General features: G+C 39.5%; 1 protein-coding gene across 6 annotated transcripts in view; it reads left to right on the top strand.

The window, feature by feature from the left end:
* Nucleotides 1-16,216, top strand: part of prom1a (prominin 1a) — a 60,937-nt gene extending 44,721 nt beyond the window's left edge. For 2 of the 6 annotated variants that reach the window (XM_061834874.1, XM_061834869.1), the window contains 10 exons: nt 670-762; nt 4,294-4,347; nt 4,656-4,736; nt 4,811-4,879; nt 4,986-5,075; nt 5,274-5,389; nt 6,427-6,495; nt 8,756-8,849; nt 12,403-12,447; nt 13,287-16,216. In XM_061834874.1, coding sequence (XP_061690858.1) covers nt 670-762; nt 4,294-4,347; nt 4,656-4,736; nt 4,811-4,879; nt 4,986-5,075; nt 5,274-5,389; nt 6,427-6,495; nt 8,756-8,825 — 642 coding nt within the window. In that variant the 3' untranslated portion in view covers nt 8,826-8,849; nt 12,403-12,447; nt 13,287-16,216. Of the gene's footprint in view, nt 1-669; nt 763-4,293; nt 4,348-4,655; nt 4,737-4,810; nt 4,880-4,985; nt 5,076-5,273; nt 5,394-6,426; nt 6,496-6,929; nt 8,578-8,755; nt 8,850-12,402; nt 12,448-13,286 lie in introns of those variants that run through there. The other 4 variants (XM_061834871.1, XM_061834872.1, XM_061834870.1 and 1 more) reach the window with 4 other exon arrangements.
* The last annotated feature ends 1,289 nt before the right edge of the window (nt 16,217-17,505 follow it).

The following is a 17,505-nucleotide window of genomic DNA, read 5'->3' as shown; positions in this document are numbered from 1 at the left end:
TCATTTAATAGTGTTTTGGGAAGATATTTATCGACAATTACGAATTTTCAGGGGCGCCTCCATTTTGGCGAGTCACATGACCTACGTGCGCGGATGTGATATATTACGTGCCCCACCAAAGTAATGTAATGCGTCACATCCGCGCACGTAGGTCTTGTGACTCGCCAAAATGGCGGCGCCCATGAAAATTTGTAATTGTCGATTTAAAAAAAAAAAAAAAATCTCAAAACACAAATAAATGAGAGAGGATTAACGAACGTTACATTGTCAGGATAGAGTACATATTACATGACCTATTGGATACATTGTTGATCCAAACCACAGGAATTTCCCTTTTAAGATCATGCCCTTGCCTCGGAGTCCTGCATTTGGGTCCACCAGCCGTGCCGCTGGTGTATGACAGTCTGGATAAGTAAGATAATCCCCATCAGTGACCTTATTTACGACAGCAGTTTGATGATTTTCAGCTACACGAATGATTTGTGGCGAATTGGTTGCGAGGATAAAACGTCGAGGCGACGCTAGCTTGCGCTGAAGCAACACGCGACATGATTTTTCTTTTTTTTTTGTATTGAATATAATCGCGAGTCACTTTTCAATTACTTTGAGTTTATGACTACTATATTAGTCGGTGTGACTTTCTTAAGTGCATTTTGTTGTGCGACGCAGCCTCGCGGCCCTTTGCAAGCATCTCTGAAAGGACACGTGGGCACCGTGCGACAGATCCACAGCCAGCAGGTGGTCCCCATGCAGCAGGCCACGGTAACGCTCACTTATTTATTTTTCATTGAAATTTGACTCTTCACCGAATTAGCTATTTGCGTTCTTCTACGAAGACGCGCCATCTGTTCCAATACGCTTTCTTTATGCTTGTTTTCTACTTGCAACGTCAAGAAATATGTTAGAGCCAGGGTAAGCGCAGACGCAAGGGCGTCCGTCTTGTGTGTCCGTGCTTGTCGTTTTGTTACTGTGTGCGGAGTGGAAGTCACGTTTCCATCAGGTGGTGCAGATAGCGCGTAAGGCGCCATTGAGCGAACAACGGTAATAATAATGAAAACGAGAAGTAGCGAGAACAAAATCTTTTATTTTGTGGCTGGCTCGCAGTTCCGCTCTGAAAAGAACGAGGCAGTAGATCCCAAAATGTTGCTATTAAAACGTGACCAAAAAAACACATCCAGTGCAAGCATAAATCATTTTGAAAGTGTAGCTCGAGTTCTTCAATCTACAGAGTGTGCTCTGACAAGAACGAGGCAGTAAATCTCAAAATTTTGCCATTAAAACACGACAAAATACCGTAATTTCCCGGCCTATAATCCGCAAATTTTTTGACACTCTTTCAACCCTGCCGTTTTTTGGGTTCATACGTCCAATTTGTGCAATTTTTTTCTACCGGCCACAAGGGGGCACTTGAGCAGAAAAGTTAAGAGTGAGACCGGTGGAATATATGTGCCGAGGAAGTGACTTTTACCGGTCCGGCCCTCTTAGCGCTGTGCTAGCGTGATACTGCCGTGTCTCAGTGATATTATTTTATTTTAATTTTATTTTTTTACCACTTTTTTTTTAAACTGGCGCTAGCGTTAGTGCACCATTATCATTAGCGCAGCAGCGCTAGCATTAAACTCCCTGTGTACCGTCTTTCTTTGTAAATATCTCATGTTTTAACGTGGGCACTTGCGGCGTATGTATGTACCAAATGGTATTTCCTTCACAAATGTACTCGCTCTGTAGGCCGGGAATTACAGTAAATCCAACCCAAGAATAGCACAAATTGCACGTCTAGATGCGTAGTACAGTATCACCAGCGTATACATTGGAGCAATGAAGCAGTAACGAGGAGCCGTTCTGGAGTATTTGAGCGAATGATTGCAACGCAACACAAAATCTCGGAACGACAACACAAGTAAAATAAAGATAACACCCCATGTGATGCACAAAAGATGACGGGTACTTGTGATCAGCAGTGTGCGTGCTACGAGAAAGAAAAACAATCCAGATATTGTACACAACACGAGAAGATTTGTCGTGCGCGAAATGATGAACGTGGCATTCTGGAGCAAGTGACCCAAATGGTGGCACCTGTCGTTAAATTTGAGCACAGTGCCACGTATGACACCAAAAGTCACTTCAATTCTTTGCATATTTCCTGAATAATACTGCTTTCGTGCTTGGCAGGGGTAACGCGGTTTATGCTAACCTGCGCTGCTTGGTGTAAACAAGTTAGTGGAGTGGAGTGGAGTGGAGTGGTGTGTTTCGAGTGAAGACGGCACAACCGAAAACGTGTATCACGTTTTAGAGGATACAGTCAAAGTGTGCAATGTATAAACTGTGCCTGTGTATTTTTGAGTCTGTGTTTGTGTATCCTTCAAAGCAGTAATTCCCATCCACACCCATTTCACTTAATGGGCCTGAAAATTATTTTGTCTTTATCCATGTTCCTTATTTTAAAACTAATAGAAATAATTAAATTGTGGTGAAATTCTGTTCTATTTTTTTTTGTCATTCCTCCCTCCCTCCTTTTAGCTTGGTCGCAGGTTTTAATTTTTTTTTAATCTTATTTCAATAAACAATACATCCATCAAGCTAATTGCAGTCACATTATGGTTAGCTAGTGTCTAGCAATCGTGCTAGCATGCTACAATAATCTTGTAAATTATTAGCTCGCCTTTTAGCTTGGTAGCAGGTTTTAATATTTTTTATCTTATTTCGATAAACAATACATCAGTAAGTTTCTTTCAGCTTGTCCCTTTCGGGGTCGCCACAGCGTGTCATCTCAGATAAACACACATATATGTTTGGCACAATTTTTACGCCGGACGCAACCCTTCTCAGGGAGTGGAGGCCCCAGTGGGATATGAACTCACAACCTCTAACCGCTGAGCTACGGGGCCTCTCGATATACAATACATCAATCAAGCTAATTGCATTCACATTATGGTTAGCTAGTGTCTAGCAATCATGCTACCATGCTACAATCTTATAAATTATTAGCTAGCCTTTTATTTTGCTAGCAGGTCTGTCCATCTATCTATTAAAACAAATAGAAATAATGAAATTATAGCAAAATGCTGTATTTTTGTCATTTCTCCCAGTTTTTGCCTGAGCACTCTTTCAACATTTCTCAACTAACACAAACATCCAAACAGTCACAAAATTCAGGATATTCAAGCGCTAGCTGATTGCAGTCACATTATAGTTAGCTAGTGTCTAGCAATCGTGCTAGCATGCTACAATAATCGTATAGATTATGGGCTCTCCTTTTAGCGTGGTACCTGGTTTTAATATTTATCTATTTCAATAAATAATACATCATTCACGCTAATTGCAGTCACATTATGGTTAGGTAGTGTCGAGCAATCGTGGTAGCATGCTACAATCTTGTAAATTCTTAGTGTTTTATTTTGCGAGCAGATCTATCTATCTATCTATCTATCTATCTATCTATCTATACGAATAGAAATACCATGAACATCAAAGCTAGTTTGAATGGGTTTTGGATTATGACTTTGTGGACTTTCGTAAAACACAATTAATGCGGTTTACTCAAATGCCCAATGTTTTTATTCTTAGTTTTATGTTCCGCTTTCCACCAAATTTCCACCAGGAACGTCGAGAAACCTCTTAAGCGCGAATACTTGTGCTTGCGACTCTGATTTTCTCGCGACGAAATGTTGGGAAAGACTGCCTTAAGGTTGTTGTCTGGAAAGACGACGTGCCCAAAATGCAAACCAGCGTCCGCTTACGATGAACAGTTTGACATTTTGCTCTCTTTCTATTCAAGAGTGAGGGTCATACTTTTATTTTATTTATTGTATGTGTAGGAACCTCCTGATTCCCTCATTTAGTCTCAAAATACTTCATCCATTTATTCAGTGGAAAGATTCTTCTCAAATCCATCCGTTTTATACAGTACGCGGCACTTTGTCGGGGACGGACATTTTTGCAGGCTGGTTTTCCATCCGTGGCAAAAAGGCAACTGCTTGAGTTCCACATAGTGGCTATGTGTGCACGTGTCTGGCGCCTGTCCTCGCTGGAGTCTATCCCACCCGACTCGATGTGGAAAGCGGGGTTACACCCTGGACTGGTCGGCGGCTAAACGCGTCCCTATTGAGCATAAGCGGCACTGAAAATGGATGAATGTTCTACTTTAAGGATCCTTTCGTGTTGGCGTACAATTGTTTTGCATGTGCGTGTGTGTTGTTTCTGCTGAGTCATCAGGATCTAAGCGTACATCATGATGTTTGATGTTTAGCCTTTCTGCTCTTTGATTGTCTATTCTTCTTATCTGCCTCGAAGAGCGCCCTGAACCAGAGTATGAGATTCCTGGAAAGAACTGCTTCAGACCTCCCAGTAAGTCAACGCGTACGGTACGGCGCACCTAGTCACAAAAACACCAGAATTTGAAGTCTTTGTTGACTAAAAAGTTGCTTGATACCAGCTTTAGTCGACTCAACGGGAGAGAGCTAGCAGTAAGCTAACGTAGCTCGTCAAATCGCCGGAACTCCAGTCACAGAAAATCCCAATTTAAGGTCCTCGTTCATAAAAAGTTCGTCAATACAGGTTCCGGCCGAGAGTCCTGTCATGGCGGCATGACCGGGTACAAAACCCACCAAAAAGAAAACTAAACCCAAACGCACAAATGTGTCTCTTCTCCACAGAACAAAGTCTTAGCCGTGCTGGACGCAATCAAGGCAGCCCAGTACCTCATTTCCCATAATGCAACGCAACTTATCAACCGGGTAACAGCACTACTCCCCTTACGGTCATATGATTTTTAATATGATTTTTAAATTTGAATTGTTTTCTCCGTCAGGAAAGTGCAAAATACACATCAAATATTGTGAGCTACTTCCTTCAATACATAGAGTGGGTCAAGGCATCCGTAAGTCGTGACGTTGTAATAACGCATTAATAATATGTAATAATGGTAATGTCAGGTTATATTAACATACAATGATCTGTTGTGATTATGCGTCATTTTCATGCAGCTGGCCTTGGAGGTGGCGCCGTGCAAACCTTTCAGTAATGTGCTGGACACTGTGGAAATCATCACCTGCAGTTTCCTGGTGGACTCCATGGTACGCAAATCATGCGTCTGTCCATCCACGGATTTAAAATGTCTGCCATGTCTTTCAGATGAGAAATTATATTATTTATAGTGGGTGCAAAAAAAAATAATGGTTTCTAATAGGTAAATTATAAAAAAAAAAATGCAAGCAATTTTTGAGGGTTTTCTGATTTATAATAGTTTGTTTTGGTTTTTTTCCCTGGTCCAGAACGTGTTCTGGATGGGCCTGGGCTGCAGCACGCTCTTCCTCATCGCGAGCATCGTGCTCGCCGTCCGGCTGGCCAAGTTCTACCGCAGGATGGACACGGAGGACGTTTACGACGAGTGAGTTCTTTTGCTTACCTTTTGATCCGCTGCGGCGACGCCGGATGAATTCCGTCCCTTACAAAAAAAAAAATGTAATTAATTAACTAAAAAAGACATTTATGTACTATGAAATTATTACTCTTTGCCAACTATGTTGTCTTCATTTTTTTGGTTTACCAAATGCGAGCCGTGATTTGTTTCACCATGACAAAAATAAAAATAATGCTAATTGTGTTTTTTTTTATTATGTTTCTAATATTGGAATGTTCAGAATTGAAATAAATGTATTGCAGTTTTATTGAGATGACTTCACGGGGCAAAAAATGTAAATGATGCTCAAAACGACAAGAAAGTTTCCAACTCTGCTTTCCTGCATAAGTGTGATAGTAAAGCTTTTTTTTTTTTTTTTTTTTTTCCATATATATATATATATATATTTATATCTATTAACTCTTTCTTCCCACTTTTATTTTCTCCTTCCTCGTAGTTCCTCCGTTTCTGGGACTTGGCATTTTACTTTGTGATAACCATTTCTACTATTTCCATCATCCAGCTCATCCTCCATCATCTCTTTTTCCCCCCTTTTTGGATCTCTTCCTCCTCGTTTTCTTCTTCTTCTTTCTTGTTGTTCGCACTGTGCACTTTAGAAAAAGACTGACTTGGAAATGGAAAGCATGTTCCTTTTGTAACCTGTGGGAAGGGTCAGGCTACTTCCTGGAGCATTCCATATCACATCGTTACTGTATTTTCATTATTTTGTTTGCCATGAAATGCCCATTTCTGCTTTTACTATCAAATTGTTTACTACTACTAATTCTTGGTGCTGTTTTTTTTTTTTTTTTTTTGGGAGGGGGGGGTGAAAAGTGTCCCTTACCTTTCAACGAAGGGCTTTTGCAATTGCTACCTTACAACTGCTCGACTATGTACTGCTGTAAATAATCGCAAAGAAAATGGCGCCGCCCCCCCTCCCCCATTGGAAACAAACGGAAGCATGATGTCACGTTTCATCTCGCATCTTTCACGCTTTTTGTTTGTATGCAATGTTTTGTTTTCAGTATGGAAAGTGGTAATAATGGTTATCATAGCGAGCACCCGCAAGGCATCCTAAACCCTCCCGTGACCAGGTAACTACGACCTTTTGGTAGTCGAGTGCATGCAAGTGGGGGCAAATGGTGGTGGTGGGGGGCATCCACGCACGCGCTTTATCCAGCATAGGTTGCATTAATTTTGGATTTAGGGTTTGAAAGGTACCATACTAAGTCCACTGTTTTTCTTGTTGCATGATTTTGCAGCCCCCGTTTATCTGCGTTAATTTTATTTTGGAGGAGCGGTGGCTCAGCTGGTAAAGCGTTGGCCTCACAGTTCTGAGGTCCCCGGTTCGATCCCGGACCCCGCCTGTGTGGAGTTTGCATGTTTTCCCCTGTGCCTGCGTGGGTTTTCTCCGGTTTTCCTCTCACATCCCAGAAACTACCGCAATTAGACGCTCTAAATTGCCAGTAGGTGTGATTGTGAGTGCGATTGTTTGTCTCTATGTGCCCTGCGATTGGCTGGCAACCAGTTCAGGGTGTAACCCTGCCTCCTGCCCGTTGACAGCTGGGATTGGCGCCAGCACTCCCGTGACCCTTGTGAGGATAAGCAGCTAAAAAAAAATGGATGGACGGAAGGGATTCAAGTGAACGTGTGGCCGACCGCATCGCATTATTCAGCACTTGTGTTTATTTGGTTTAATTTGACTATTTTAGAGGTTCAAATTGGGTTTGTAAAAAATAATTAATAAAAAATTGCTCCGGTATAATTTTCACCTCGAGGCAAGTAAAAAAAGTGTTAGTAAGGCATGTATTCACACTGTCTGGAAGAACTTAGCCAGTGTTCAGGTTTACCGTGCGGAGATTTGTTGCAGACGGAGCGATTGTTAGGCCAGTTTAAAACGACGCTAAAAAACGACATTGGAGCGTCTCTAAATGATTTTAAAGAAACTATTAGAAATGTAATGTACATAAAATATGATGAGTGAGCTCAATAGTAGTTAGCGGGTTTTTATTTTTCAACCTAAAATGGTAGTCGTTAGCACGCTAACGTGATCACGAATGCTAACCATTTAGCAAAGTCTGATTTATACCAAACACTCAGTACCAGCATGTGCAGTTTTAGGGTAGAAGTCCAGATTCTCAGGCTATGCGGATGACCGCATTGTTTTATCCAGAACCTCCATTTATCTGGCCGAAAATAATAACACATTTTCCTTGATTGATCATATCGCTAGGTGTGACATCTGTTAGCCAGGTGCTGTTTGTGTACTGCATCTTGTCTGAAAACTGCAATCCTCTGTATCATCCCGAATGTTCCATAATGAAAAGTCTGAATATGAATGCGACTTATTTCTACTAAAATTAAAATTCTGACAAAACAGAAGGTGAAAACTGTCCTTGAATGTGGTCGCTGCGGTTTTGTTTTGTTTTGTGTGGCGGCGGCGCCGCTACACGACGCCGCGACTGACTAACGTCAGCCGTGCCAGCGAATCACTTTTTCCTCTCGTTTAGAGTCAGCCAAAGTCCGATGAACGTGCACCTCATCCTTTTGTTCCCGGAGAGGCAAGCATGGCAAAACCGCTTTGGATTCTGCTTCCTTTTTTATTTTTATCACTCATCCCACCCAAAAAATACATTAAATAATAATAACTGCATGGTTTTGTTTTGTTTTTTTTCGTACTTACTGGGTGACTACTATCCCATAATTTCAGGCAGAGAGCAACACATGGAACAAAACAAAAAAATGTAATTATCCTGTCCTTATTAGCCCAAGTCGTCATAAAATCAAGCAGCATTTGTGGCGAAAAAAAAAAGTATGAAATTAAATTCTGAAGGAAATAGAGAGCTTCAAAGCAACACTGTTTTCCAAAAAAAAATTTTTTTTTAAACTGTGCTCATCAAACCAATTTCTGAGCTAAATTTGAAAGAAGTACAGTAGGTCGTACCGATCATTACAATGCAATTAAAGTCTTTGGTGATGTACAATTAGTGCAAAAATTGGAATACTGATTAGACAATTATAATGCGCTCGATATGCACGTTGTATGAAACATCTGTTGAGATGCGTCGTATTTCTGATTGCACATGAGAAACTAAACTTGCAAATAATTGAGCCACATTTTATTGGAGCGGATTGAGGTACGAATAAAAGGAGGAAAGTAGATGGGATCAAATAGAATATAGAATAAATGTATCAAAAGAGAATCTTTTCGGACTTTGTTATTCATTCAACTTTCATCTTCGTGTTTTGCTCTCTCACCTGACGACCTTCTTATTTGAATCCCAAAAGGCGATCGCATCCCCCCCCCCCCCCACCCGACACGTCGGTCCGCTAACGTTGTTGTCCCTGTGCTAGCATCCCGACATACGATACCGTGAACCGATTCCCGCGGGCCTCTGCTCCTCCGAGGCACATCGACTGGTGACTCTTGTGGCTCGCGCAGCGACAGGTACTTTTTCCTGTGTCTGTCCAACTAACATCATATTTTTGTTATTTTTTTTTTTTTTACAACGACGCATTGCAGCATGGACCAGCCCTTTCCTCTTCCATAATCATAATGTTTATTACACAATAACTAACGTCCACGGCATGCTTTTTTTTCTTCTTCTTTTTTTTCCTGCAAGATTTTCCGACAACATTCCGACTTTTGCCTATAATTCTATTTCATCCCCCCGGAGCATTTTCAATTTCATTACAAAAATGAACAGTATTTTCTTATCTTCATATCTTTCATCTTTCTTTATCCGAGTAATATTCTGTCATAAAGATGCAACCTTTTTTGTCTGGAATTTCAAAATATGACTTTATCTTCATGATATTTACATTTTATTTTTCCTTGTTATACTATGACTTTAATCTTGAAAAATTACAATTTTTTTTCATACCTTCTCACATAAATATACTGTGCAAATATTATAATAGTATACTGGCTAAAATACAAATATATTATTGACTTTTTACTTTTCAAATATTTGTAAAATTGGGAATCTTTCTCTGAATTTTTTTTTATCATTACGCTTTTCTCTCAGTATCATTTCATGTAATAAAATGTGACTTCATTCTTTATATATATATGTGTGTGTGTGTGTGTGTGTGTGTGTGTTGTGTGTGTGTGTGTTCCATTCATAGTACAACTTCACTTGGTTTATAGAGTAAAAGTTTTTTTTTTGTTGCCATATTTGTCAAAGTAAAAAAAAAAACTATACTCTTTCAACACTACAACTTTATTCTGTTTTTTTGTCCTTAATAATCAGCCCTTATTCTCCAGACATTGTTTTTTTCATTATTATTATTCATGGTAATGCCACGATTTTATTCTTGCCTTTATCTGATAAAAACGCAACAATTCTTGTGCGTATTTTTGCTCTTTTAACTTTTGGGCGTCATACTGTGACTTTGCCGCATTAATAACGTAACATCGAATTGTTTCCCCTCCCACTTCATTTGTTTCCCCTCCCACTTCATTCTCATAACGATAACATAAGCAAGTAATTTTTCTCCTGATATTTTCCAACCCATTGGATCCTTCGCAACTGGACTGCGACGCTTTCAATGTCCCGGAAATAAAAAATAATAACCCTCAAGAATGCGAATAACCACAAGCGAACGTTTTCCAATCGAAAAATGAAACTTTATTTTCACGAGTCAAAATGTTTCCACTGTTTCTTAATGTAATATATATAATTGTTATAATATGTTAGTTATATTAGTTATTATATAATTAGATTATAAAACACCTTTCTGTTACGCATTTCTTAACGGTAAGATTTTTACGGATTTTTCTCATCATAAGATTTTATTGTCATAATATTGCATCCACTATTTGTTTTTCTTCTGCAAAATACTTAAATATTCCATCCTTGAAGGATCTCCAATGAGTCTTTCTCTCTCTTTTTCGCTCTTTTTTTTTTCTTCCTCCAACTACGTAATTTACTTTTGATTCAATCTCCTTTCAAGGCCGCAGGTGTGGAACTCATTTTTTTTTGTCACGGGCCACGTTGTAGTTACATTTTCCCTCGGAGGGCCGTTATGAATGTGAAACCGTGAAAATCTCTCACTTCATCATATTTACAAATGAAAGTTATGATCTGGTTTTGTAATCATTTGGGTTTCTGAACTGTTACTGTTGTTTGGGCACCGAATATTGCTTGCAATATCTCAATGTTACCATTTCTGATATGACGATTTGAAACTTTAGCACAGATTTTTTTTTAAAAATCATCCAACTTGATTCTCATAATTTTCCTTTGTGGGCCACATAAAATCATGCAGTGGGCCAGATTTGGCCCCCGTGCCTTTTAGGCTGCTTTTTTCTGTAGGGAAGTGACGTCACGGTGAGAATGATGATGATAATAATTCCGTTTCATATTTATGCAAACGCTGCATGGGGTCATTTCCTTCTTTTGCACAACGCTGGTTTTGTAAAACTCGACATTTCTCTCCGTGTCCTCGTCGTGTGTTTTTGTGTGCCGGGGGGGGGGGCAGTTTTTTTCAAGGCCAATATGGAGATTTTCCAGTGAATCGCACGCACGCTCGGGCGCGACTCCTCGTTTATTTGGGGGTGTCGTTTTCCGCCGTAAAGATGAACGAGGCACAGCCAAACGGCGTTTTGATGGTGATTTATTGATTTGCGCACCGCTGAGAGAAACCCGACACAAATCTTTGCGAGTTCGCCCGCCTCAATGTTATTTTGCCATTAAATTCGATCCAGTTCTGAAAAAGAAAATAAATTCAAATAATAATAATAATTCCTTGCCGTTATCAACAATCATTTTTACTGTGAGCACATTTTGGGTTGGCAGAAAATACATCTAAGATAAATATATGAAATAAAATGTTTAAATGTGACGAGAAAAAATTTGTGTAATTATGAAAGACGAAATACAAAAAAATATTGCACTATAAACAATCATGTACATACATTTTGTGCACATGTTGTATTAGCAACATTTCTTTTGTCATATATTCTTGTAGAGAAAAATGATCTGAATATTGCAATTTTTTTTTTTACTTCTGACTTTGTTCTTGCTCCTCATATTGTTGTAACTGTCTCATAAATTGTAATATTTCCCTAAAACTATGAATATTTTCTCATAAATGCTAAGTTTATTCTCATTCGCCGATATTTGTTATCATATTAACGTTCAGCTTTTCTTTGTCAGACTTGAGTTTCATGAATTAAATTTTCCGTTAATGCGCAAACTTTATTCCCCGGTGGTTGAAATTGATTTCGAGTAAAAATCTGACCTTGCTCTCTTGAAGTACTTTTTTCTGGTAATATTTGGACTTTTTTTTCTGCTAATATTTGGACTTTCTTCTTTCAAGTCACCTCATTGCCCAAATTTTTTATGTTTATTTTTTGGTGTAACACCTTCACCTTGATTTCTTGTAAGAATATTAAAAGTTTTCTCATATCGCAGCAATCCCTAAAATATATTAATTATTCAATATTCTGATTATCATTTTTCCTTGACTACAGCTCGATTCTCATAGGATTCTGACTTTTCCTAAAATATTTTCTTCCATATTGTAACCATCCTCTCATGCAAGTTTCCTCCATTTCCGTCTTATCCATTTTTTTTTAAATACATTTTCCCTGCGGTGCCATTACAACCCTCTCTCGTGATGTTTCTTTCCGTTTTGTGGTTTGATCCTCGTTAGTAATTTTGAACGCGCAATATTCCATCCTCCCATGAACGGACTTTTGTATTGATTAAAAAAAAAATATCCAACAATCCTCCCATAAGCGCTTTGAACGAATGCAGTCCGAGACTTGTTTTTGCCTGCAGCTCTCAAAATAATACGTTTCTTTTTTTTTTTTTTTCCAAACATATTAAACCCTTTTACAAGAAAAAAAAAAATTCATTTAGAGGGTGATGGTTTATTTCTTTTATTAGACTTTACAAGCCGGAGCTGCTCGACTCTACCAGACTTCCTGAGCACTTATTGAAACTTAACGCCAAAGTCTAATTTTTTTTTTTTTTTCATATTCCTCCCCGCAGCTGCCACGACCTCCACTGGAACTAAAAAAAAGAAAAAAGTGTACGGTGAGTCCTCCTCGTTTTGTATTTATTTTATTTGGCGCGATGGCTCGGCTGGGAGCTCGAGTGCGACGACTTCTGGATTGTCGGGATCGATGAACGCTACTAAAACCGTTGCAATTTGCTCCTGGACAAAAATTAATTCCGGTTTATGCATCGTGATAAATCTTTCTCGGGGCTCCGTGGAAAAGGCAAGAAAATGGACGCAAATTGCCGCTTTTACATAAAATGGATGTGAAAACATGCTAAAGGGATGACAAACACAGACGCGATAATATAAAGTGGAAAATATGGAAGTAAAGGTGTGCCATTAGGATTTGAATTAAAAATGTCATATTTTGACACATATTTTGACACACACCTGATCGATATCTGGCGACCAGTTCAGGGTGTAGTCCACCTTTCGCCCGAAGCTAGCTGGGATGGGCTCTGGCTTTCCCGCAACCCTTGTGAGGATAAGCGGCTTGGATAATGACTTGACAATTTTGAAAGGTAGGTTTTGTTTTTTTTGGGGGATATGCCAAATTTGTTAACAATGAAAAAATAAACTGAAATACACCTATTGAAAATGTGGTCACTTCGAAATAATGTGAATTTTGAAAATCCAGTCAAAATATGTATTCAAAAATACGACGTAAAATTTTCAGTGGCATTTTTAATTCAAATCCTAGTGGCACATACAGTATTTACTTCCATAGAAGTCGTCAATTTTGGTGATATTTAACAGGTTTTACAATAAATATTTTCGCCATCAATTGTGGACGGTGCTGTCTAATTGAAACAATAGCCCCCAATTAACTTTTTCTTTGACAATATGACTTATGTCTTTTTTTTTTTATTAATAGGAGACTGAAGTCAAAAACTGGATTTTTCCGCGACGACAAAGAACTTTTGGAGTCCTTTCAATGGGTTTTCATCATCGTTCCTGCAGGACATCGACGGGCCGCCGTCCAGCTGTTTACATTTCTTTGGACGCAAAAAAAGGGGAAAAAAACCTGGACTGCAAGAACTTCCTTAGGACAAGAAAAGTGGCAACGTAGTCACAGGACCCGCTGACGAGGTAGCTTCGTCATTCTCCGGGACGGCGGAAAATCGGACTTTTTGTTACGTTTGCAGCATGTTGCCATCAACAAGGTTACAAAAAAAAAAAAAAAAAGAAAAGAACTGGAGCTAGCATGACTTTTACATGTTTACAGTGGTACACAACATGGCGTCATCCTTGCAGATGTTTTGGGGCTCGGTCGCGTTTCAGGTTAGCATTTGCGGCTTTTCAAAGGGATTCTTCGCCCTGACGTTTGCTTTCGCTGTTTTTAAAGTTTATCAAGTCCGCGCGGCCTTTTGGTTTACCGTAATTTCCGGCCTACTTTGCGCACCTGGTACCAAGCCTCTACGAGTACATTTGTAAAGGAAATATATACATAAGCCGCAAGTACCCACATTGAAACACGAGATAGTTACAAAGAAAGACGGTACACAGAGAGTTTAACTCTAGGGCTACCGCGCTAGCACTAGCGCCACCACGCTAACACTATAATGCCGCGCTAAAGCTAGCGCTAACGCAAGTGCCACGCTAACAGGTCCGGTTAAAAAAATAATAATAAAAAAATACCCGTAAAAATCACTGAGACAAGGCAGTAACACGCTAGCGTAGCACTAACAGGGCCAGACCGGTAAAAGCCACTTCCTCGGAACATATACAGTATTCCACTGGTCTCACTCTTACCTTTTCCGCTCGAGTGCCCCCTTGCGGCAGCTAGAAAAAAAATACACAAATTAGCCGCATTAGCGTGTGAAAAGAGTCACGGCTTATAGGCCGGAAATTACGGTAGTTTTCCTCGCATCGGCCGTACGCTCGACTTTTGCCTGCTTTCGCAACTTCGACCATACTCCGTGCGACGTCGTCGACAAATTTGTGCTCCGACGCGGGTCGCTATTTTATCTTGAGCCCATTTTTTGCGCGTCTGTAACGACACTTCAGATCACCATGTGGACCAAAAGTGATATATTTTTTCATTTTTGATGATGACATTTTCCAACGTGGATTTTAATCTTTGAACAATTAGTCGACGGTTTCCAGTTTAAAAGTATTTTCCAGGCTCTTTTCCTTCTACGGATGTGTTAAAAAAAAAAAAAATTGCAGTTGAACCAAAGAGTGACTTTCTGTTAGTTAACTGAAACATTCGACATGACAAATTAGATGTCGATATTGAAAAATATGTAGATATTTTAAAACGAAGTACATACTTGAGTTTCCTCCATAGGTTACTAACCCCTCCCCCCAAAAAATGGCACCACCTCTTTTTTTTAATGACTCAAATGGGAGAACAATCACAAATCAAACAATCGGTACGGCCAAACCTCAAAATCAAAAGCCGCGACGTATCCTCCATAGCTGTTTTGATCAAAGTACTTTTCCTTTATAATTTCTGTTTTTCATTTATATCTTTGGTGAATTAACATTTAAGGATAAAGTGGAGGGAACTATTGTTCTCACGCCAAATTAGATTTTTTTTTTTTTTTAACCATAGGTCTCAGGTTATTCCCCGCTAATTTCCACTAATTGTCCTTATTTTATTTTCATCTAAACTACATGAATACATTTATCGAATATCGAGCTAGAGCAAGCGAATGTATTCCACTTCCTTTTTTTGTCATTTTTGTACATTGTACTTTAATGCTAACTTGTCCTGCTAAGAGATCGCCTCTGTGTTTACAGGCTAGTTGTTGCTAATTGCTGTTTATGTTTAAATTTAAAAATAAAAAAAATAAAAAAACAAGCAAGACATTCTGCTCGTGATCAAATCAGAGATTTTTGTGTGAAAAAAATAAAAATAAAACGACAACATCTGAAACTGCCCAGAAAAACAAGATGGCCGACTGTAAGATTAAGATTTATTTGAAAAAAAAAAAAAATTATCAAAATGTGACTTAGCCGATGCTTAAGGTTTTAAGAACTTTCCGAGTGCCGCAATTCACGAATTTTCAAGTTATGAGCTGTCACCATTTTTTTTTGGGGGGGGGGCTTTGTTTTGCAATCCAAAAGTTCAGACACGCCATCCTATGAGTAATGTTATGAAAATGAATGTATTTTCAGCCGCTTATTGCCCATGGCATTCTTACACGAGTACTTGCAAAGAGCTGCTGTAGGCCACAGCTCACACCCGGGCGCTCACAAGTAGACTACCCGACTCAAGCTCCTGGTGTCACTCTCTAAGCCATGCCTCTCAAAGGCACAAACCCAACCCAAGAATACGGCAGTGCTTACAGTAACTACGCTATATAAAGCCACTTTATTTCCTTACATTCTCCTTTCTTCATTTTTTTGTACATAAAAAAAAGAGTGCTATTTAAAACGCGTAACAAAAAATGTTGGAGTTTAATTTAAAAGGGGAATATTGATTTGTGAAATGAATGCATCGTTACAAACTTGATCACCCGATGAATTAAAACTTGGAAGTCAAGGTAACAAAGTTTTTGTTCAAAGTAACGTTGAAATGTCTTTTCAAAAATTGCATTTTGTTGGACCGAAAGTACTCGATTTGGCCACTGATGCTAATCTGAGTTAGCTGCTAACGGGGAAGCTAGCCGTAAATACAGTTGAATGGAAGGAAACTCATTTCCACACAAAAATTGTCTGCATAGCAACAGAGTGAACAGTTCTGAGCCCCCCGCCCCCCAAAAAAAAAAAAAATTCTCACCTGTCTTGCTAGCGAAAAAAGAAAAACTGGGATGTGAAACATTCTTAGAGGGGGCAACGCTTGATTTTTCTCAAGTGTGTCAATGTGCAAACTGTGAATAAAGCTTTCGTTTGAGCTTGTAACGATTTTTCTGAAGTCTTTTTTTTGTAGTTTCTTTGTTTTAACTGACTAGAGGCCCTGTAGTCAGTTTAGAGCACTGTTTGATAAACCAGGGGTTGTGGGTTCGTATCCCACTGGGGCCTCCACTCCCTGAGAAGGGTTGCGTCAGGAAGGGCATCCGGCGTAAAAATTGTGCCAAACATATGTGCGTTCATCTGAGATGACACACGCTGTGGCGACCCCGAAAGGGACAAGCCGAAAGAAACTTACTTACTTTGTTTTAACTGACTCAGTAATGGTAGTAAAGTAGTCCTACGGGTTTGGCGCCAGTGAGCAACAAACTCACGACCCCACGCTGACCAAACCACTGATGATTATGAATAGATATCAGCAAATTCAATTCAGTTCTTCATAAGAGGATTAATTTTTTTTATTGCCACTCACGGTTGAAGTTTATCATACTAAACATAAAACAAATATAATTTTACATTGTACATTTAAATCAGTGTATTGGTGGATGATTGGTGAGAACATCTGGCTCACGGTTCAGAGGTTGTGGGTTAAAATGTGGGCTGCCGCCTCCCTCTGCAGTTAAGCGAGTCACTGGTGGTGTAGTGGTACACATGCCTGCCTTTGGTGCGGGCAGCGCGGGATCGATTCCCGCTCAGTGATGGTGTCGGTATCTGCCCTGTGACTGACTGGCAACCAGTTCATGGTGTAGTCTGCCTTTCGCCCGAAGCTAGCTGGGATAGGCTCCAGCTTTCCTGCAAACCTTGTGAGGATAAGCAGCTTGGATAATGACATTTAAATAAATCAGTCAATGTTGCCTTTGGTATATTCAATAGCTAATTTAATCAATTTGCTGGCATATATTCTTTATCCTCTGCAAAAACTAATATTACTGCATCCATTGTGAGTGTATACTTTGTACGCTTGTCTGTCAGTATTATCATCCCCCCCCCCCCCACACCCACACCCTCCATGGAACAAATTGCTCTATGTTGAAATTTCAAAACTGGCCTGAGAGAAGAGCTTCGCCCACTGAGGACTCGACTTCAGCCTCGGAGGCGGATCAAGTTCTAAACGCCTTGTCGCCGCGTCCACAAAAAAAAACCCAAATAATCTTCTGAAGGATATTGTAACGTAAGGATAACGTAATGTGAGTTTGATATATTTTTCAGATCATAGTTTTTGATATGCTGACTTGAGATCATTGTGTCAATTATCAACAGGCTTAATGTACTATTTAAAAACATCGGCGCTGTTT

Source organism: Syngnathoides biaculeatus, chromosome 11, assembly GCF_019802595.1.
Source record: "Syngnathoides biaculeatus isolate LvHL_M chromosome 11, ASM1980259v1, whole genome shotgun sequence".
Taxonomy (NCBI): Eukaryota; Metazoa; Chordata; class Actinopteri; order Syngnathiformes; family Syngnathidae; genus Syngnathoides; species Syngnathoides biaculeatus.
This window is presented reverse-complemented; position numbering and strand designations above follow the sequence as displayed.